Source organism: Natrix helvetica (genome assembly GCF_964273705.1).
Source record: "Natrix helvetica genome assembly, chromosome: 4".
NCBI classification, from domain to species: domain Eukaryota; kingdom Metazoa; phylum Chordata; class Lepidosauria; order Squamata; family Natricidae; genus Natrix; species Natrix helvetica.
In genome coordinates this window covers 68,612,354-68,632,298 of record NC_138550.1, presented here as the reverse complement: position 1 = coordinate 68,632,298, position 19,945 = coordinate 68,612,354, and the positions used below count along the sequence as shown (strand labels likewise).

Genomic DNA, 19,945 nt, shown 5'->3' with positions numbered 1-19,945 from the left:
GACAAAGAACAGTAAAAGATTTTGTACCTGTACCAGGGAAAAAGTAATTCCCATATTTGTGAAAAGATACTGTCATGACACGGTCTGTCAAGTAAAAAGCTTCCTGCACACCATCTCCATGATGGATGTCTATATCAATGTAAAGCACACGTGGGTGGTACCTGTCAGAGAAAAAAACCTTTTCTGTGGGAAAAACCGTATTTCCTATCATCGGTAAAACTTAAAGTTTCATGTATGAAAAATCTGTACTTATCACTAGTGTCACAGCAGCATCTCCTCAGAGCTACTGCAATTCTGATAACGCTGATCTAAATTGCCAGCACTTTAAAAATCATACTGAAAAAAGAAAAATCTGTCCAGGATCACATTCCGATAAATTGCAGACAAAGGTGCTCATTTTCTATTTCAAGATTTTTTTCAATCATGCATCATCTTTATTTTCTCTGTAGTTGTAATACCCTCTTGTCTTTGTTATTCTCCTCTCACAATTGATGAAGAACTTATTAAGTCTGGAGTTATGGTGTATAGAGAATTTCTGAAGTTATCCCTAAAGTTAATACATTTCCTCTGAACTCAATGAGCAAGCAAAAATATCACCAGTACTTCTGCCAGAATTTAAAACATTAGAAATAAACAACAAAAAGTTAATTAAAACTTTGATTTTAGAAAGTTAAGAATGGATTAAGGGTCCAAATAAATTTGAAATAAGATTTTGGAATGCATTATAGAGATAGTTCTTACAGATTTACAACTGTTTCATGACAGTTCAGAATTACGATGGCCACGGAATTAAAATGTTCACTTTCCCAGGGGAAGGATTATGGTAGTCCTCAATGTACAACCACAATTGGGACCATAATCTTCATTATTGAGCGAAGAGGGTCCATGATTGCTTTAGTCAACAATGAGAATCTCAGCACTCTTGGTTATTGTAGTTAAGCAATCTCTCTGGCCATTAAGCAGAGGCAGTGAAAGAGTCGCCTGTTGAGTTCAGCTCGTGTGTGGTTGCAGAAGGGAACTCTTCTGTGGATTGCAGGAACTTAGATCTGACCTTTCCTTTTGTAGTCTGCTAGAGGAGTTCCCCTATTCTCCATGTTTGGAAGGGGAATTCTTCCAGAGAGCTGCAGGAATGGAGCTCAATCTTCAGGATCCAATTTCCATTTCTGTAGCCTGCTGGAAAAATTCCCCTCCACAAGCAACCCTTTTTTTCTCAAAGGGCTGCCTTGCAGGGCAGGGTGGGGAAAATTCAGTTCCACAGGGTTCCCTCCTTATGGAGGGAACTCTGTGGTTCCCTCCATAAGGGAACCACCTTACGGCCTTTTCATTCTCAAAGAGTTGCCAGCCAGGAGAGCATCTCAGCTTTATGACAGGCAGCAGCAGCAACATACAAGCTTCCTTGCTGGTTTCACAGTTGACTTTCTGGGGAAGCTAGCAGAGCAGATTGTAAATGGTGATCATATGATTTCAGGGCTCTTGGCAACCAGTTTTACTCTGATCATGATCATGTGAAATTGGATGTTGATGCAATATTTTGTTAATGGCTGGAAGTCCTTTATATGGGCCATAAAACAACCATTTTTGTTTCCTAAGACACAATTGAAATAAACAATTTTAAAAATTGAACTCTAGAGGGAACTAAAGTTTTTAATTAAAGGAGAAGAATACATAAACCTAATTAACAGTTACAGAATTACACAAAACATTGTAACATTGGAAATACTGATGGATACTTGTGAAAAATGGAATCACAAGTTAATATCAACAATGTCAATAACAATGCTGGTTTTATAGACAGACTGTGTCCAAAGATGCTATGGAAAAAAACAGAAAAGGAACAAGTTTTATCTGATAAGACAGAGACAGAATTGACACTAAAAGTGGATCTACTAATGACAGGATAGAATGATATGGAAGGAGATGTCTCATTAGGCATGTAAAAGAAATCAGTTGATGCTTTAAAAATCAAAAGAGAATTACAGTAAGAAGCAAATTGGATTTACAAAAGAGGTCTGTTAAAGTTGGATGAAAATTGTGATTAAAGGATAAAAAAAGAAATGAAAATAAATCAAGTTCTATGACATTACTTGAATGGTCTAAAGATTGAGATTGTTAGAAGTAAAAGGAAGGAATATAAAATTGGTTTATTTCGATAAGTGTCACAGGAGCAACTCAGGCAACTGAGGAACAACTTCCTGACAACTCTTAATGGATTTGATGACACCAGGACTGAAATTATATACTTTATGGATTTGTTTAAAGATAAGAAATGAGTCATCGAATGAAGACAAAATTGGAAGAGGTGAAAAGTTACCATAATTGTTAAAAATTGTTGCAATCAACATTGGAAATCACTTCTTTATATATTTTTCTCTTTCTTAATTACATTCTTATCTCTTTTGTCTACATTTTTGTCTTTGCACTTTTTTATTCTTTTTGCTTTTCTTTCTTTTAGTTTATGATGAACTCTGGGGTGAGTTTTATAATGAACTCTGGGGTGAGTTTTCCAATATTTTCTAAATGTTTGGGCATTTTTAATTTTTGGCACCTGGAAAGAGACCTCATGTATCTATATTTAGAATCCCAGGGGAACATTGGGAGAGAACACTTGTACTGTGGTGAATTATTTATGCAAACAAGAATACCTACTTGAGAAGCTCCAAAATGCCAATCACAATGTCATTCACATAACAAAACCCAGAAGCCTGGAGAATGAAAAATAAAGAAATTACTGTATGTTAGTTAAAAGGAACCACTGTGCCTTTCTAATAAATAAAGCAGACTTGACTATTACCTCAAACTTCTTGGCATGATGCAGTCCTCCAGCCCAATTAATTGCAATATCACAAATCTAAGAATAGAAGAGAAATATTAACTTTGAAAAAAGAATGATCACAAAATGAAATATCTAATAAAATATCATTAAAATCTATACTTTATTTCACTAGTCTGTATTATCCCCTTTTAATAAACTGCACCAGAAACATTGAATCGTAGACCTGAAAGGGGCCTGGGGTGGAATCATCTAGTCTAACCTCTGCCTAAGGCAAAAGATCTTATACTACGCCAGACAAATCAATATTCAATCTTTTCTTGAAAATATCCAGTGATGGAGCACTCATTACTCTGGCAGGTAAGTTGTTCCACTGAATACTTGTTCTCACAATTTCTTAGTTCTAGGTTGGATGGCTCTGTATCCAAGCTTCCACTGATTGCTTCTTGCCCTGTTCTTGGGTGCTTTGGAGAATATCACATCTCTTTTCTATGAGTGCCCTTCATGCAGTAGTGGGATTCAGCTGGATCGCACTGGTTCAGTAGAACCAATATCTAATTTTTTCCTGAGAATGACCATTGTCTTACCTGAAGGGTCCTTTTCAGGGCGCTGCAACGGAGAGTCCAAAGAAGGGTTAACCCCTTCTTTGGACTCTCCAGAGCAGCGCCCTGGAAAACTGGATAGACGTGTTCTGGAAAATCTGTGCTTTCTGGAACATGTCTAGTTTTCGTTCAACTTCCTTCCAGGCGGTGGAAAAAAACCCTCCCCAAAAGTCCAAGAGAGGAGCGACAGAAACCTTCAATCACGTCACTCAGACAAAACCTGTCTCAGGTGGCATGGGTGGGGCCTGCAGATAAGGCAGCAGTCCAGGGCCAAAGCACCAGTGGAGCTCCAAGGATCGGGGAGGGTGATGAAGCGAGCAGGAATCCTGGTTGCAGTGCCCATGCCGGCTGCCCCTTCGCAGCCAGAGCTGGAATGCCACCGCTTTTAAGTGCCAGTAGATGCTGGCCTTCCCTCCGGCAGGCCTGGGCAGCTGGTGGAGAGACGGGCCTGTTTCAATGCCTGGTGCCCAGATGCCCTCACTTCCCCCAAGCATTTCTTTGCCTACCTGATTTCCAGCTCCGTTGTGTTTCTCCATCCCGTTTCTCACCGTCCTGTGCAGGGAAACAAAACTAAAACAAAAAGTTCAATCAATCAATTCCAACTTGTTGCGGAAAAAGAAGATCTTGCAAAGTTGGAATAGATTGATCAAACTTTTTTTTTAGTCCCACAAAGGTTGGTTTCCCGGCACACAACGGTAAGAAATACGATGGAGAAATGCAACAGAGCTGAAAATCAGGTAGGCAAAGAAATGCTTGGGGGAAGAGAGGGCATCTGGGTGGTGGTGGGTGGGGCATGTTTCGCAGTGCAGAGCTGCGCTGCAATGGAGAAATGAGAAACAGAATTACCAGTGTGAAGGAAGGCCGCTTTCCCTCTTTCTTCTCCCTGCTCCTCCTCCTCTTGTGCCGGCTGCTCCATTTCCCGTTTCTCCATTGCAGTGCAGCACCCAGGATCCACTTTGATAGTGGGTGGGCAGGGCAGGGGAAATTTAACAACTGGTTTGCCCAGGGTTAGGTTGGCTGTTGCAGGAAGCTCATCCCACATATGCGGTGGAGCTAGAGGACAAAGATGGGTAACATCTTCCATGATGGCCAACCTGATCCTGGGTGAAGCGATTGTTAAATTATTTGAATCTCACCACTACCTTCATGTATTGGAAGACAGCTAACATGTCACCTCTAATCCTCTTCGTTAACAGAATAACAAGAGTAGGAAGGGATCTTGTAGGTCATCTAGTCCAACCACCTCCCCGGTCCAGGCAGGAGACCCTACACCATTTCTGACAGATGGCAGTCCAGTCTCTTCTTGAAAGCCTCTAGTGATGAAGCTCCCACAACTTCCGAAGGCAAGCTGTTCCATTGGTTGATTGTTTTCACTGTCAGAAAATTTCTCCTCATTTCTAGGTTGAATCTCTCCTTGATCATATACAAGTAATACTTAAGTATGAACTTAATTCATTTACAGAATTTTCACAAGAACAAATTTATTCAGAAAGGGTACTTAAGTTAGAAATTCAAAACTGCAATCCTGCGATACAAAGAGGCCTCTGTAATCATGTGACTTGGATTCAGCACTGCTGCAGCACTACCAGCCATTTTTAACTCTGACTCTTTGAGGTTACAAAATTCATTTTCCTGAAGCCGGTAGGGTTTGGGGTTTTTTTGTCCCTGGTCACATGGCCAAACAATATCCAATGATTTTTGCAGCTGGTGCGGTGCTGAGTTTGTTTTTGGTTTTTTTTGGTGCTGTGTGGGCTTGAGGACTAGTGCAAGACTGAATTGCTTCTATTTTTAAATATTTTTTGTTATTCTATAGTACTGTACTCTTTGTAAGCACTATGGGAACTGCTCTGCTTTTTAAGTACTATACTTTGCAAACTATTGTTTGTAAGTACAGTACTTTGCAAATATATATTTTTTGCATTTGCCTTGAAACTGTGTAGAAATGCTAGCCAGCATCTAAACATTCTATTGCGTTGTACTGCCTTACTTTTATTTTAGAGATTAATACATATTACTGTAGTTTGTAGGTTTTGAATTTAAATTGTCTCCAGAAGTTGTGGGTGCCCCATCACTGGAAGTTTTTAAGAAGACACTGGATAGGCATTTATCAGAAATGCTCTTGTGAGTGCAGTGGGTTAGACTAGATGACCTCAAGATCTCTTCCATCTCTGTTACTGTTCCAAGCTGAGATCTCTGTAAATCCCATCCCCCTCTGGGTACCTGGCTGGAGACCTTAAGCTAATTAGTGGCAAGTGGGTTTTTTTAAGCAACTGCAAAAGGAGAGGTCTGCGAGCCTGCTTGGAGGAATTTAGTTCCTCAGCCGAAGGCTGCATCAGAAACAGGTGATAGGTGGCCAGAGGGAAAGCCTCAGTTGGTTAAGGATGGCAGTGATCAATTAATGAATCAGAGGAAATAGTACATAGATCTTTGTTCATTTAACGAGCTATTTGACTCAATTATTGAATTTGATTTTAAAAAGTCATAAAATTGACTGATTCATTTGACGACTTTTTTTTTGACTTATGAATCTAATGGGCAGCCTCCATTAGGTTCGTACCTGTAGTTTCCAAACCCTATATCATCTTTGTTGCTCTTCTCCGCACCTTTGGTGGGGTTTCAGAATCTTTTTTGTATTCTGATGACCAGATATGAGTAGTTCTTGACTTATGACCACAATTGAGCCAAAAAGTCTGTTGCTAGGCAAGGCAGCTATTTAATGACAATGCCTCATTTTACAACCTTTTGCCACATCTGTTAAGCAATTCACTGCTGTTGTTAAATGAAACATACTGTAGCTAAGCAAATCTGGTTTCTCCGATTGACTTTGTTTGTCAGAAGCTAACTGGGAAGATTACAAATGGTGATCACATGACTCCAGGACAATGCAACTGTCATAAATACATGCCAGTTGCTAAGCACCCAAACTTAGATCCCATGATCGTGGGGATACTGCAACAATTGTAAGTCACATTTTTCAGTTCAGTTGTAACTTAGAACAGTCACTAAATGAATGGTTGCAAATTGAAGACTATCTGTATTCCAAGTATAATATACAACAACGTAATGATTTCTCAAGGTTTTGATACTATCCCTCAGTTGATGCAGCCTAGGACTGGATTGGCTTTTTTGGCAGTTGCAGCATACCGCTGGCTCACAGTTGAGTGGTGATCTACTAGGACACCTAGATCTTTCTCACAGTTAATGTACTTAAGCCAGGTACTGCCTCTACTATGCTTATGCATTGTTTTTTCCTGTCTAAGTTCAGGACCGTACTTTTCTCACCACTGAACTGTGTGTTGCTGGATAGAGAATGCACAAGTCTATCAAGATCCTTCTGAATCTTGAGCCTACCTTCCAAAGTGTTAATAATTTCCCCCAGCTTGATGTTCTGAACATTTGATGAGCTCACCTATCCCCACATCTAGATCATTTATGAAGAAGTTGAAGAACACTGTCCCTAAAATAGAAGCTTGTGGTACCCATTGCATGCCTCCCCCCCATGTACATGTAGTTTCAAGGCTACTTATTGAGTGTAGTTAGTCAGCCAGTTGTGAATACATCTGGTGGCAGTACAGTCCATCCCTCATGTTGTATCTTACCAATAGGTAGTCTGTTGTCTACTTTGTCAAATGCCTTACTGAAATCTAAGTATATACTATCTCCACAGCATTTCCTTGATCCACTAATTGTCAGTCCTGAAGCCATTTTGGGAGGATTTTCAGGTCTACCACAGCAATGCTGGGTAGAGCTGTGGGAACGTAAGAGGGTAGATAGAGATATCTGGGGGATGTGTAGCCAAAATAGCATTCTTTCCCATGGGAACCAAGGACACTTTACCAGGTGTTGGAGGGCGCAGACAAAATCCAGCCGGAGTTGGGACTGTGACTTGATTCAACCATGTGATGGACTTGTGACCTGAAGGGAAGAACTTTGGGTTTTGATCTGGGTAGGGAAAACCCTAGGTCCTTCAAAGTTGGGTTTTCACCAGCTGTGCCAATATGACATTCCTAATAAAATTATGCTTTGAGGAAATTCTAGGCCTCAAGAGTTTTGATTGCTTTGGGTTTGTTACTTGGAACTCTGACACTAATTTAGTCATTTTATCAAAGAAGGCAATAAGGTTTGCTTGGCACAAACTGTTTTTAATAACAAACCCATGTTGGCTTCTAGTAATCGTCCCATTTCCAGGTGGTCACAAAACTGTTGCTTAAATTATCTTTTCCAAGATTTTCCCAAGTATTGATGTCAAGCTGATTGGTCTATAATTTCCTGGTTCCACATTTTTCTTTTCTTTTTTGAAAATTGGAACCACATCAGCTCTTTTCCAGTCTTCTGGTTGTTATTCTATATTCCAGAAGCTTTGAAATTTTTTTATTAGTAGTTCTGAGATTACATCTGCCAGTGACTTCACAACCCTGAGATGTAAACCATCTGGTCCTGATGCTTTGAATTCATCTAAAGTGTTTAGGTGTTCTCTTACTATTTTTTTGCTATTTTTACCTGCATTCCTGTTCTGTCTCCCATGGTATTGCTTTTGATAGGCTGGAATATTTTTTTCCTTTTGCATGAAATGAAGGAATTAAGCAGTTCCACTTTCTCTATGCTGCCTTGTCACTATCTTGCAATCTTCCCCATTAATGCACCAATCATTTCCTTGACTTTCTTATTATATTGAAAAAAGTATAGGTGACTCTCTGGTTGCCTCAACAAATCAGGAACCTGTCTAATCTTCTTGCTGCAGGGTTTGTCTCCCAGTTATTAGTGTAGTTAAAGTCTGCAAATACTACAACGCTGTTTCTATATACCGTATTTTTCGGAGTATAAGACGCAGCAAGGTTTTGAAGAGGAAAATTTTTAAAAAAGTTTTTGCACTGCAAACCTCCCAAAAATGGCCTATTTTTCATGAAAACGGGCCCATTCCCCCCTCCCCAAAGGCATGGATAGCCTTTAGGAAGCTTAGAGTGCTCCTGGGGGCTGAGGGGGTGGTTAAAATTGAGCAAAAAATGGGCCGTTTTTCACTCATTTCTGCCCTTCCCAACTTCCAGAAGTTCTCTAAACGTTTCCTACAAGCAATGCACGGCTATTTTGGTGAAGTGGGTGGGGTTTTGGGAGGCAAAAAATGCTGCATTCAGTATATAAGATGCACCCAGATTTTCAGCCTCTTTTTTGAGGGAAAAAGGTGCGTCTTATACTCCGAAAAATACGGTACCTTCATTAACTGATCAGCAAAAAGTTCATCTATTTTATCTGTTTGGTTGGGCAGATTGTAATATAAACCTACAGCAATATCATTTATTTTTCATCTAATATTCATCCAAATGCATTCAGGAAGGCTTTCATCCTTGGTACTATGTATTTCTGTAGCTGTACAGTGATTACTTACATATTATGCAACTTCTCTTTCACTGAGTCTTTCTTTTGAACAATTTATATCCTTCTAGCAGTATGTTCCAATCATGGGTTCCATCCATCAAGTTTCAGTAATAGCAACAATATAGTACCTACCCTTATCTACTGGGATTTCAAGTTCTCTCTGTTTGTTCCCAGTAGTTTGAGCATTAGTGTATAGGCACCTAAGCCCTTTATGGCTGACCCTGTATTTGCTTCCTATGTCTGCTGGTTTATATGTAATTTTCCTCTCCTTCCTCATTGTCTTATTTGTTGTCTTGGGATTTATGTTTTTGGTCTAGTTTAAAGATTGTTCACACTTCCCCTAACCCTAACCCTAACCCATTTATGCTTTAACACCCTTTGGATAAGAAGAGCCAATTGTTTTCCAAACATATTCCTCCAGGCTTTGTACTCTATCTCCTACTAGAAGTGCTTTTTGTAGGCAATGTACACCATGGTCCAGGAACCAAAGTTCTGTCAACGGCACCATCCCTTTTAAAATCCTCCGTTCCCTCATTGGATTTGATAGGTATTATAAAAAATAAGATTACCTATGCCCCAAATTGTTTTGCTTTCCTGCCTAGTTGCTTGAAATCTTTAGATTTTTTTCTAGGTTCTTGGTTTTATTATTCATCCCAAACGAAAAAGTAGAAATGGATAGTATTCAGTGGGCTTGATTAGCCTCTCTGACATATCTTTAATCTTATCTGGTCTGCAGATTGCTGATTCGGTTGCTCTGAGAAGTGAGTCACCCATCACAAACACCTGTGGTTTTTTTCCCCTTTGGGGAAGTCTGAGTTACTGGAACACATGAGTGAGACCCTTCTCCCAATGTCTGCATATTTTCCTCCAGGGGCAGGTTATGAAATTGTTCAGCTCCAGTGGTTGTGAGGTCAGTCTTTTTGGGGTTTTTTGTCCTGTAAATAACATGCTATCAACTATCTTCCTCTTGGGGTTCATTTTTTCTAGTAATTGCTTCTTCCTTGCTGTGTTCAAATTGGATACAGACCTCTGCCTTTACTAGGAGTTCCACATGTTCAGGTATGAGCATACACACGTATTAAAGTATAATGCTTGTCATCCTTTGCAACAGTGCCAAGCACTGTGTAAGCCTTTGCATAAATTATCAGGATACAATTTAAAAAATATTAAAAAGGATTTAAAACTATTCTTAAATGTACATTGATTAAAGAAATAATCACAAATTTTACATACATACATATACTGTATATATTTGCTTATATACAATTACATTCTATTCTGCTTTCTTATATCTTAGATTTTGTAACTGACATCTGTCTGAAAGTGCAAAAGCTAAAAAAGCAGTTATTTGAGTCAAGGAAGCAGGTTGGGACAAGAAAGATAAATCTAAATACAAATTAAAGGGCTGGAGAGAGGAACAGAAAATGATCACAATATATTCTGAGGTTCTAAGTAATAGATCAAAACCCAATCAAAACAGCAGGCTACAGAAATCTGATGACAGTTTGACAAAAGTTATCAAAAATATTCTCCCAAATTTCCACAATTAATTAAAATGTAACTAGTTGATATCCCTATAATTTCACAAGTACTATCATTCCATCAAAATTAATCTAAAAAGCTGACTAAATCATTGTTTTATATAATATGGACTTTCTAAAAATGAAACCTTTATGTGCATTGTTTTGAGTACTGAAAGACATAAATTACAGTTTAAAATGCATTTTTACTAAGGATGATTACAGAATCTTGTGGACTAATGAATAAATTGCAATTTAAATAATTAATCTTCCTAACCAGTGATTAAAATCATGATTTAAATGAAATCCAATCCAAAGTGAACTGTGAAATTTCAAATTATTAATTTAGGCTTATGCATTTATTCAACTTTAGTTATTATCATACTTCAATAAAAAGTTATGAATGCCATTTTACTGCATAGTTGAAAACAGCATTAGAAGAATGCTCTAGTCAATATCTTAAGGTATGAAACAGTAAAAGGCTGCTTCACCTCTATACCTTATTATTCAGCTGTGTTGCTCCTTGCAAGGAAGCTCCAGTATATCGAGAACAAAATTCAAATAATCCTGGAAAAACAGGGCTGAAGGAGAAAAGAATCAGACAATTATATGGAATTAAAGATAACATAGCAGATCCATATCATTTTACTTTCTTGTAATACTATATTTCAAGTTAAGAAAAATGAATAGGGAAGCCAATTTTGGGGGGTGGGAAATGATAATGCATAAGATTTCATAGAAATATAGGAAACTAATGGCAGAAAAAGACCTAGTGGTCCATTAAGTCTGCCCTTGAGTTTTTTGTTTTATTATTTATTTGTTCATTTATTTTAATTATTATTTATTATTTATTTTATTTTTTATTTTGGATAATGGACATGTGTTTACCCCAAACATGTTTCAACTCAGTTGCTGATGAGTGATCCACTACCTCTTCTGGACGTTGGTTCCAAACTTCCACTACTCTTTCGGTCAACTTATAAACTTCTAATATTACTTTTGAACTTCCCTCCTGTCAATTTGAGATTATGCCCCCATGTTCTTGATTTTTGCTTAATATTGAAAATACTGCCTTCTAGAACCTTGTTCGCACCCTTATTATATTTAAAGATTTCAATCTTGTTACCTTTCTTGCAACTTTCACCTCTTGGCAGGAACCAATAGTTACTAGGAAGGAAAGACTGGAAATAAAGCTTCACACAAAATTCTGGTCATTGATTCCCACAAAAATATTGCAGAGAAGCTCAATGAAAATGAATAAGGCAGTAGATCAGGCATAAGTTAATAGGCAAGTTCCTGGCTAGAATTAATGTTTAAGTGATTTGGATGTTTTGCATCCAAAATGTACCGCCTGAAGACTCCCTTCAGCCTTGTCACAGCTCAGTAATAGCTGAACTCTGGTGGGAACCCTTTATACCAGCACTTTTCCTAAAATACCATTATCTACATGAAGTGAAAATTGTTTCACTTGATGAGCAATTAAATTTAAGAGAGACAAGGGTACTTTTCTTCATGTAGGAAACAAAAATTAAATGCACAGGTATATGATAGTGCAGTGATGGCTAACATTTTTGTTGTCATGTGTGATGAAAGTGTGCGCTCGCTCCTATATCGCAATGCATGCCATGACCCGTCGTGCCCTGCCCCCTGCGCATGCTCATGCGACCCCCCGCATTCACCCCCGCATGGGTGCACGATCCCCCGCACCCCATTTTGGGCCTAGTAGGCCTCCCTGCAGCCTCCTGGGACCAAAAACAGCCCCCGGGGGGTGCCACACACACACCCACACTCTCCCGTTCCCCACGCATAACCCCACCCCCACGCATGCCCGCATTGCCTGTCCCCCCACACATGTGTGGGCATCTCTCACATGTGCCCAGTCCCCTGAGCATGCAAGAGATGTGGAAATTTTGGCAGACACCCAAAAATCAGCTGGCTGGCAGGAGGCATGCGTGTATGCCCGGTGAAGCTAAGCTGGAGTGATGGCTCGCGTGCCTGCAGAGAGGTCTCTGCATGCCAGCTGTGGCACACATGCCATAGGTTAGCCATCACGGTCATAGTGGATATGACTGCATTTTTCAAATACTAGAAATACTAAAGACGGTCAGAACCCATTCTCTCTTGTTCCAGGGTATATACATATTTGGTTTACAGGAAGGGAAATGCCTGTTAGATTTTTTTAAACTGTTCTTAACTGCAAGGACAGTTCTATAGCGGAACTATTTGCACAGGCAAATGCTGGGCTCTGGTTGAAGGGAAATAAATTATTTTGATTTATTCTGATTTTTGCACTGTTGGCATTAATAGGTTAAACAGCCTCTTTCAATTCTGATTCTGTGGCTTATGTAGGTAAAGCATATAAAAATTAAAAGGTGCTAATATGTAGTTTAAATTATTTCTATACCAGATTAGAACATTGGTTTTGCAGATAAACTGTTGGAAAAGATTTGCATTTTCATGTAACTTAAAGAGGAATAACTTACCAAGTGATGAGGATTTCCACCTTTCCTATAGAATTTATTTTGAGATTGAGTCAAAACAAATGCTTCATCAAATGAAATCTTAGGCTTGGTCATACATATCCCATATTTGCAACATAAATCACTGTTTGACAATAGATCAACAAATTCTGAATCCAACTTTCTTCCTCTATAACAGTGGTTCTCAACCTGTGGGTCGGGACCCCTTTGGGGGGGGTCGAATGACCCTTTCACAGGGGTCGCCTAAGACCATTGGAAAACAATATTAGGTCTTAGGAACCGAGACACCAATTTTATGGTTGGGGGTCACCACAACATGAGGAACTGTATTAAAGGGTCGTGGCATTGGGAAGGTTGAGAACCACTGCTCTATAAGTATTTGTCTGATCCACTCAATCCTGAACTTTTCCAAATATATGTATCTCACATAACGTCAGGTCTGTCTCGATTTGGACATTTAGGAAAGAAAAACCCTCGACTCCATTTCTTTGAAGTAAAAGGTTCTTTTGCTAAAGTTAAGTGATGACAATTAAAGTAAAGCTGGAACTGAGTATTGTCATGCAAAGATTGCAATTTTCACCTTTTCCTGGCCCTCCCCCTTCACCAGTCCATCAGTGTCCAATACTATTTGATTTTGATGTTTTGAGCTTTGAAGCTTGGCGTGTGCCCTTGACAGCCACTTTATTCTGGATTTATACCTGGTTCCTGACAGCTTGTCTCTCCCTCCCCCCCCCTTTTCCTACCTATTCCTATGCTTGACCTTTACTTCCCCAATTGCCTCGCCAATCCTTTGCATTTTATGGCAAGATGCCAGCAAAGCAAAGAAGCTGAAGATGGCAGACCTGACATATAACTCCTTAATTTTATTCAAGAAACTAAGAGTATATTAGTTTAACCCTTGATATTTTTTTAAAAAAGAGTGTAACAATCATATTTCAGTCACTAAGGAAATGGCAGTTTTGTTAAAATATGCATAAAGACATGCAGGATAATCAACATAATTAATTCTGCTACGTATAATCACTGCCTGAGGTTTCAGTTGATGAATCCTTTTGACTTCAGAGACTGAAACTGCTGGACAATTAAGCAATGAGTTAGTAGTAAAAAGTAGTAAAACAGAACGAATTAATTGCATTATGGCAAGGTGAATGTAGGCACCTACAGGGATTATAAAACCATTCAAAGAACTAAGGTGACTTGCTGTAATTCATTAACAATGGTCTGTATCCCTTGACTTCACTAAAAAAATAATTGCTTACATTCAGTGTTTGCTCCGTACAGCCTTCTCTTTGACTTCAAGAAAAAGTTAGTTTTGTTCAAATCTAACATACAAGTGGTGCTAGAAGGGGCCCAGCATTACAGTATGGCTCTTAAAGAACTTTACAAGAGACTTTTTTTACTCCTATACATACATGGGCATACCAAAATTTAGGGGACTGACAATGCGGGGACTGACAATATCTGGCTGGCGCACTCAAGCTGCACAGCAGCCTGAGTGTAAGGTAAATCAGAGTGCTGCATCCTCTAAGAGTAGGGTGGGAATGGAGATTTTTCAATATCCTTTCCTTGGAGTGGGGAGGGAATGGGGATTTTGCAGTATCCTTCCTCTGGAGTGGGGTAGGAATGGAGATTTTGCAGTATCCTTCCCCTGGAGTGGGGTGGGAATGGAGATTTTGCAGTATCCTTTCCCTGCCATGCCCACCAAGCCACATCTACAGAACTGGTAGTATAAAAAATGAATTTCACCACTGGTGGAAGGATCTGTTTTTTGCTGATTTGTCCTGATCCTCTCATCCCCTTTGAACCTGGTGTCCCTCCTCAGAGGGAGATGGAGGGCTAGGCTGGGTTAAAGCAGAGGAGAAAGAGCGGGGGAAGAAGCTGCATAGCTAAGGATGAGGGGCTTGCTTACTTCTCCACAAGACCTCTCAGGAGACACAGAGTGCAAATGTAAAAGCCATTCCTTCCAAGTTAGCAGTGCCTGGGCTCTGGCAGCAGGGCTGCTTCATCCTCTCCCCAGGAATGTCTTGTCAGGGTCCCCTTGATGGTCCTTCCGCTCCCTCCGCAAAGTTCCCAGGGAGAGAGAGGGGATGAGAGATGGGTGGGAAGAGATGAGAAGGGTGCCCGGACTTGGGGCACTTTGTTTTGATTCAGACTCTTCTGGGAAAAGTGGCAGCTATTCTTCGTGGGTGTTTGGATTGCTTTGGCAAAAGCATTGGAGCCCTCCAGGTAGCATTGGGCACGTTTGTTTTGGGAAGTGACAGTTGTTCCATTGTCTTGAGACCGGGGGACAAAAACAAAAAGCAATAAATTGAAGCTGTGTTTCAAGATCCCGTGATCTTCACCAGGTACTTGTGTGGTAACACCGAGAGCCAAGTATGAGCCTTTGGGAGAGTTTACGGTGGGGGACCCTTGAACCGATCCTGGGATTTGCCGAAGTTGAAATGCACTTGGAGAGAGGGTTATTTGTAAGCCCAACAAATGATCTATCTCGTTTAAAAAATAAACACAAACACCTTAAAATCATCTTCCCTTACAAATTGTAGAAAGTGTGTCAATTGGTTACAAAGAACTTTCGTGCATCCCTTCCACAGTCATCACCTATGATTCATATCAAATTATATATTTTACATCAAATATATTTATATATATTGCTATTATCATACCTCATCCTTCATATGACTGTAGTTGTTTTAACGTCCCTTTATAACAAACATTCCAAAATTAAAACAAAACCACATAATGGCATTCCCTTATCTATTTTCAATATCATCCAGCCACATTATATCTTTATAACACATTCAAAATAAAAATTAATTATGTTTAATAACAAAATTTTAAACCTCTTTTCTTAATCATTGTTTACAATTTAAATCCAATTTCCCTTTTATCATATCAATACAAATTATTACATTATCATTATCAGTCATTTAACAATAGTTTGACTAAGTTTAACTTACTTTTTCCCCTTTTTTCACCATTTAAAATTTATACCAAATTTCCGCTTATCAAACCAATACATATGTATACATTGTAATCATTATCAATTATTTGTCTAACTTTATCCATTATCACTACATTTTTAACATAATGCCCTAATTTTAACTAAATTTAACTAGTGTTTTATTATTAATTTTAATATCTCAACCTGTGTCTTTCCAGTAATAGTGTAGTCCTATTTCTTTCGCCATTTGTGGAATTAGTCTTCTGGTTATTTCCTTAATCAAATTTGTTTGGACTTCTCTTCACAACTTGTTGCTTGTTACATATCTTGTAAAATCTTGAAACCCTCCATTAGCTTCTTTAATCAGCTTATCTTTGGTTATCAGTAGTGTTTTTGTCAAAGTTTCTCTCCTTAAGTCCATCAATTCTTCTCTTTTTTCTTCTTCTATACCTTGAAATCTGGAGTAAAGCACCTTTCCATCTATCTTCCCTTTCCTTGTTCCACTCTTTCCATCTCCAACCACACTCAGTTCACTGTCAATATCCATGGTTATCTTGCCTCTTTGTTCATTTTCCCTTGGGTTTTTAGGACTCTAGCCTCCACTTTTTCCATTTGCTGGATATCTTCCATTTTTCCATCGAATTTTACTGCATTATAATCTATACTTTCCAATCTCTTCTCAATTCTCTCTGTTGTTTCTAATAATTTTTGAATTCCAAACATAATCTGTTGTAATGTTATGATTTCATTTTGATGTCGTGCCATCCTTCCAATTAGTAAACACTGCCACTCTGGTTTAAAAACAAATCTTTGTTTTCACTTTTTTCCAGATACCAACAAGCATCCAAAGAGCACCTGTGTAAACAACCCATGCTCTTCTCCTTATTTCTTCTATAAACAAGCTGAAGCCTTTGAAGTGTAAGGTCAAAATGATCAAAGGGAAAAAAGAAAAGCAATGTTTCCAGGTCTCAATCTCCAACCTCCAAGTGGCAGTGTAACTTCTTTTCCCTCTATGATTACTACCCTCTTAATATTCCTTTTATATCTTCTTTATGTTTCAGGCTTAGAAGAAACAAAATTCTGAAATGAAACAAAATAAAAAGAAAAAATCCATCCCAACTAGTATTGTAGAAATAAAGGAAAAGATTTAATCCATAGGTAAAAAAAGAAATAGAAGAAAATTCGATACTTTCACTTTAAAAAGTAAAAAATGTTTACAAAACTTCCATCCATAGAAAGAAATTTTTTAAAAAAAGATAACTGTCCAATAATGCTTAATTTCGCCGCTTATTTCCTTTTCTTTACCAGTTTAATTTAACTTCAATCTTTTTTGGGCAGTCATTTATAAAAATAAGATTTCCTCACCAGATGGACACACTTTCTTTTTCCGTTTTCCTCCCGTTGCGGAGCTGTCCCAACTTCAGCAGCTTGAGGCTGTGCTTATTGTCGCCGGCAAGAAGAGATTCTCTTGGATCAATCAGGGACTTTGCGGTGTCCCTGAGATCAGCAAGACGTACTCTTCCCTGTCACGAGCTCTTTGGGACGGTTTAGGTCCAAATGGACTGTCCAGGGGCAAAAGTGTCAACTGCGATCTTGGAGCTCCAAGATTGTGCTTCGTACCGTTGCGATGTCAGCTCCTTTTTTCTGCCCAACAAATGATCTCTTAATGGCCAAAGGGGCCGTGTGGATCCCCATGGGGAAAAATCAAGGGCTACTTTGCTGACACGCAGACACGAAGGGGGAGCTTCTGCCTTGTGTGGTTCCAGGGGGAGGGAGATTGTTCCTTCCAGATGATAACTGATGCCTTTAGAAAAGGTCAGGTTTAAAAGAGGAAAAACCGCCGTGACTCTTGCTAGTCTTTGGTCCCACCAAAAGATTAGCTGTTATGTGTACAAATATATTTGTGTATAAACACTAAGCATGGAGATTTAAAATGTCATATTTTAAGATTTCAAAGATCCAATATTTTGGGGCTATTGAGTATATTTTATATCTTGAGAACTATAATTGCTTGTGGAGGGGAGAACTTGCCCATTCAAAAATGCCTAACTAAAATGAAAAAAATGGCAGAGAGCGCTGAGGACATAGAGATGTCTATTGCTATGGAGATAACACTGGGATCACAAGTCTAGCAGGATCACACTATCATAAGGCAGAATGAAGCAAGAGATCTGAGGGGAAGAAGTTGCTGTTGCCAGCTGTTCCTTCTGAGCTTCCCAGCATCTTTATGAATATCACACAATCTGTCTTGTGTTCCCTAAATATCGTATCGCCTTCAAGTGCAGTTGAGGATTTAGTCCCATTACCAGTTGAAGATTTGTTAGTTCAGTTGGTTTCTATAAATGGAATGGAGGAAAGAACTACCTTGTCCTTGACAGGAAACAAATTGTTAAGTCTCCTAATTAGCTGGATGAATGGTTTAGATGTTAAGTATCAAAGTTTTAGTGACAAAATTTAAATATACCAAAATGTATAAATTTTATCCATGGGAGACATTTCTTATGCAGTCTCCAAAACATATAAACTTTGCACCCTTCTCACCCATCCTATATATCTAAATGGTGTAGAATACTAACCAGTCATCTCCCACATTGAAAGCATTGAGGCTTTTGGTGAATCCTTGCATGTTGTTAGGACTAACTCTCTGAAGGAAGTCAATATAATCTTCTGAATGAAAGCGACACATGTCATGCTGAGAAGCTTGATACGGCTTAAATACCTGCAGGAAAAAAGTTATAAAGCATCTTAATAACCATTTTATTATTGAACAAGCTTATGAGGCTAAAGTTCACTTTCTCAGATACATGTGGTAGGTTACCATAAGCTGGCAAGCATAATTATATTTATATATACACACCCATCTCGCCCATCTACATACAATTGGGGAGGAAAGGATGGAGAAGACTTCAATTGGAGGAGGAAGAAATGTAAATTGGACAGTGTTAAATATAAAAAGACAAAACAATTAAAACTACTATTACTACTACTATTACTAAACACAATTCTTCAAGAGTAACTGTTGAATTAGTATCTGCATCCCAAACATGGAGACCAAAATATGCACATGAATCAAGAATACCTCAGCATTAGTACAGGCTCTAAAAACTTTTAGCTGGGGAACAACTAGGCCAGTGGTTCCCAAACTTTTTCAGTCCACCGCCCCTTGGTATTTATTTATTTATTTTATTTATTTATTAGCATTTATATACCGCCCCCTCTCCCAAAAGGGACTTGGGGCGGTGCTACAAACTGATCCTCAGTGCCCCCCCCAGTGGTGGAATTCAAATTTTTTTATGACCGGTTCTGTGGCCGTGGCTTGATGGGCGTGGCTGGGGGAGTCATGTGACTGGGCGGTTTGCATGACGGAATAAAGATAGTAACAGTAAAATTCAAAACTGTAACAATTAACTGCACATTTATTCAAAATCCAATTTAAAAACCTTTCTGGTTAATTAATTCAACAAAATTGTTGAACATGATCCAGTGATACCAGGTTTTCAAAGTCTGATAGTCATTTATCAAGAACCTTAATAACTAGTAACTTAGTAAACTTAGTAAAATTTAGTAACTACTTCACTGTTCAGTAAATTCTTAATGTGATGGATGAGCTTGATGAAGTGATACCAGTTTCCCAATGTCTGGTTTTAAGTCACTTAGCAGGAGTCTTAAATCACCACGTTCAATAATCTGGAGTCGATTTCTTTGCTTGGAGAGAAGTTGGATGACCACACTGAAGCCATGTTCCACCAAATATGATGTTAGAAATGTAACAAGGAGCTTCTTAACCACTGTCCATAGTGCAGAATAGCGATCAGAAATTTCTATCTGTAACCAAAACTCTTGGTACGATTTCTTGAACTTTGGCTTCAGCTCAATGTCACCAACATTTGCTTGAATTATTTGATGAGATTATTGCATAGTACCTAGGGATTCCCAATATGGAAAGTGAGAATGGGAACATTTTAACAGATCTATATGTTCTTGGGTTATAATTTTCACTAAAGAACCATGGGTATGGAAAGGGAAATATAGACAATGGAGTCCAATCCCCTTCCTCAACAGTTTGGAAGCAAAGAATAACTAGCAAAATGTAGCCTTTTACCTCTTTGGGGAATCATTTATTATTATTATTATTATTATTATTATTATTATTATTATTATTATTATTATTATTATTATTATTATTATTATTATTATTATTATTATTATTATTATTATTATTATTATTATTATTATCATGATTTTTTTTATTTTTCCCA

The 19,945-nt window shown here is 38.5% G+C and overlaps 1 protein-coding gene across 2 annotated transcripts in view; it reads right to left on the bottom strand.

The window, feature by feature from the left end:
• Window positions 1-19,945, bottom strand: part of HDAC3 (histone deacetylase 3) — a 47,661-nt gene that overhangs the window by 10,922 nt on the left and 16,794 nt on the right. For both annotated transcript variants that reach the window (XM_081950478.1, XM_081950479.1), the window contains exons 3-7: window positions 18,263-18,405; window positions 10,765-10,846; window positions 2,792-2,848; window positions 2,647-2,702; window positions 28-161 (exon numbers count right to left, since the gene is read on the bottom strand). In XM_081950478.1, coding sequence (XP_081806604.1) covers window positions 28-161; window positions 2,647-2,702; window positions 2,792-2,848; window positions 10,765-10,846; window positions 18,263-18,405 — 472 coding nt within the window. The remainder of the gene's footprint in view (window positions 1-27; window positions 162-2,646; window positions 2,703-2,791; window positions 2,849-10,764; window positions 10,847-18,262; window positions 18,406-19,945) is intronic.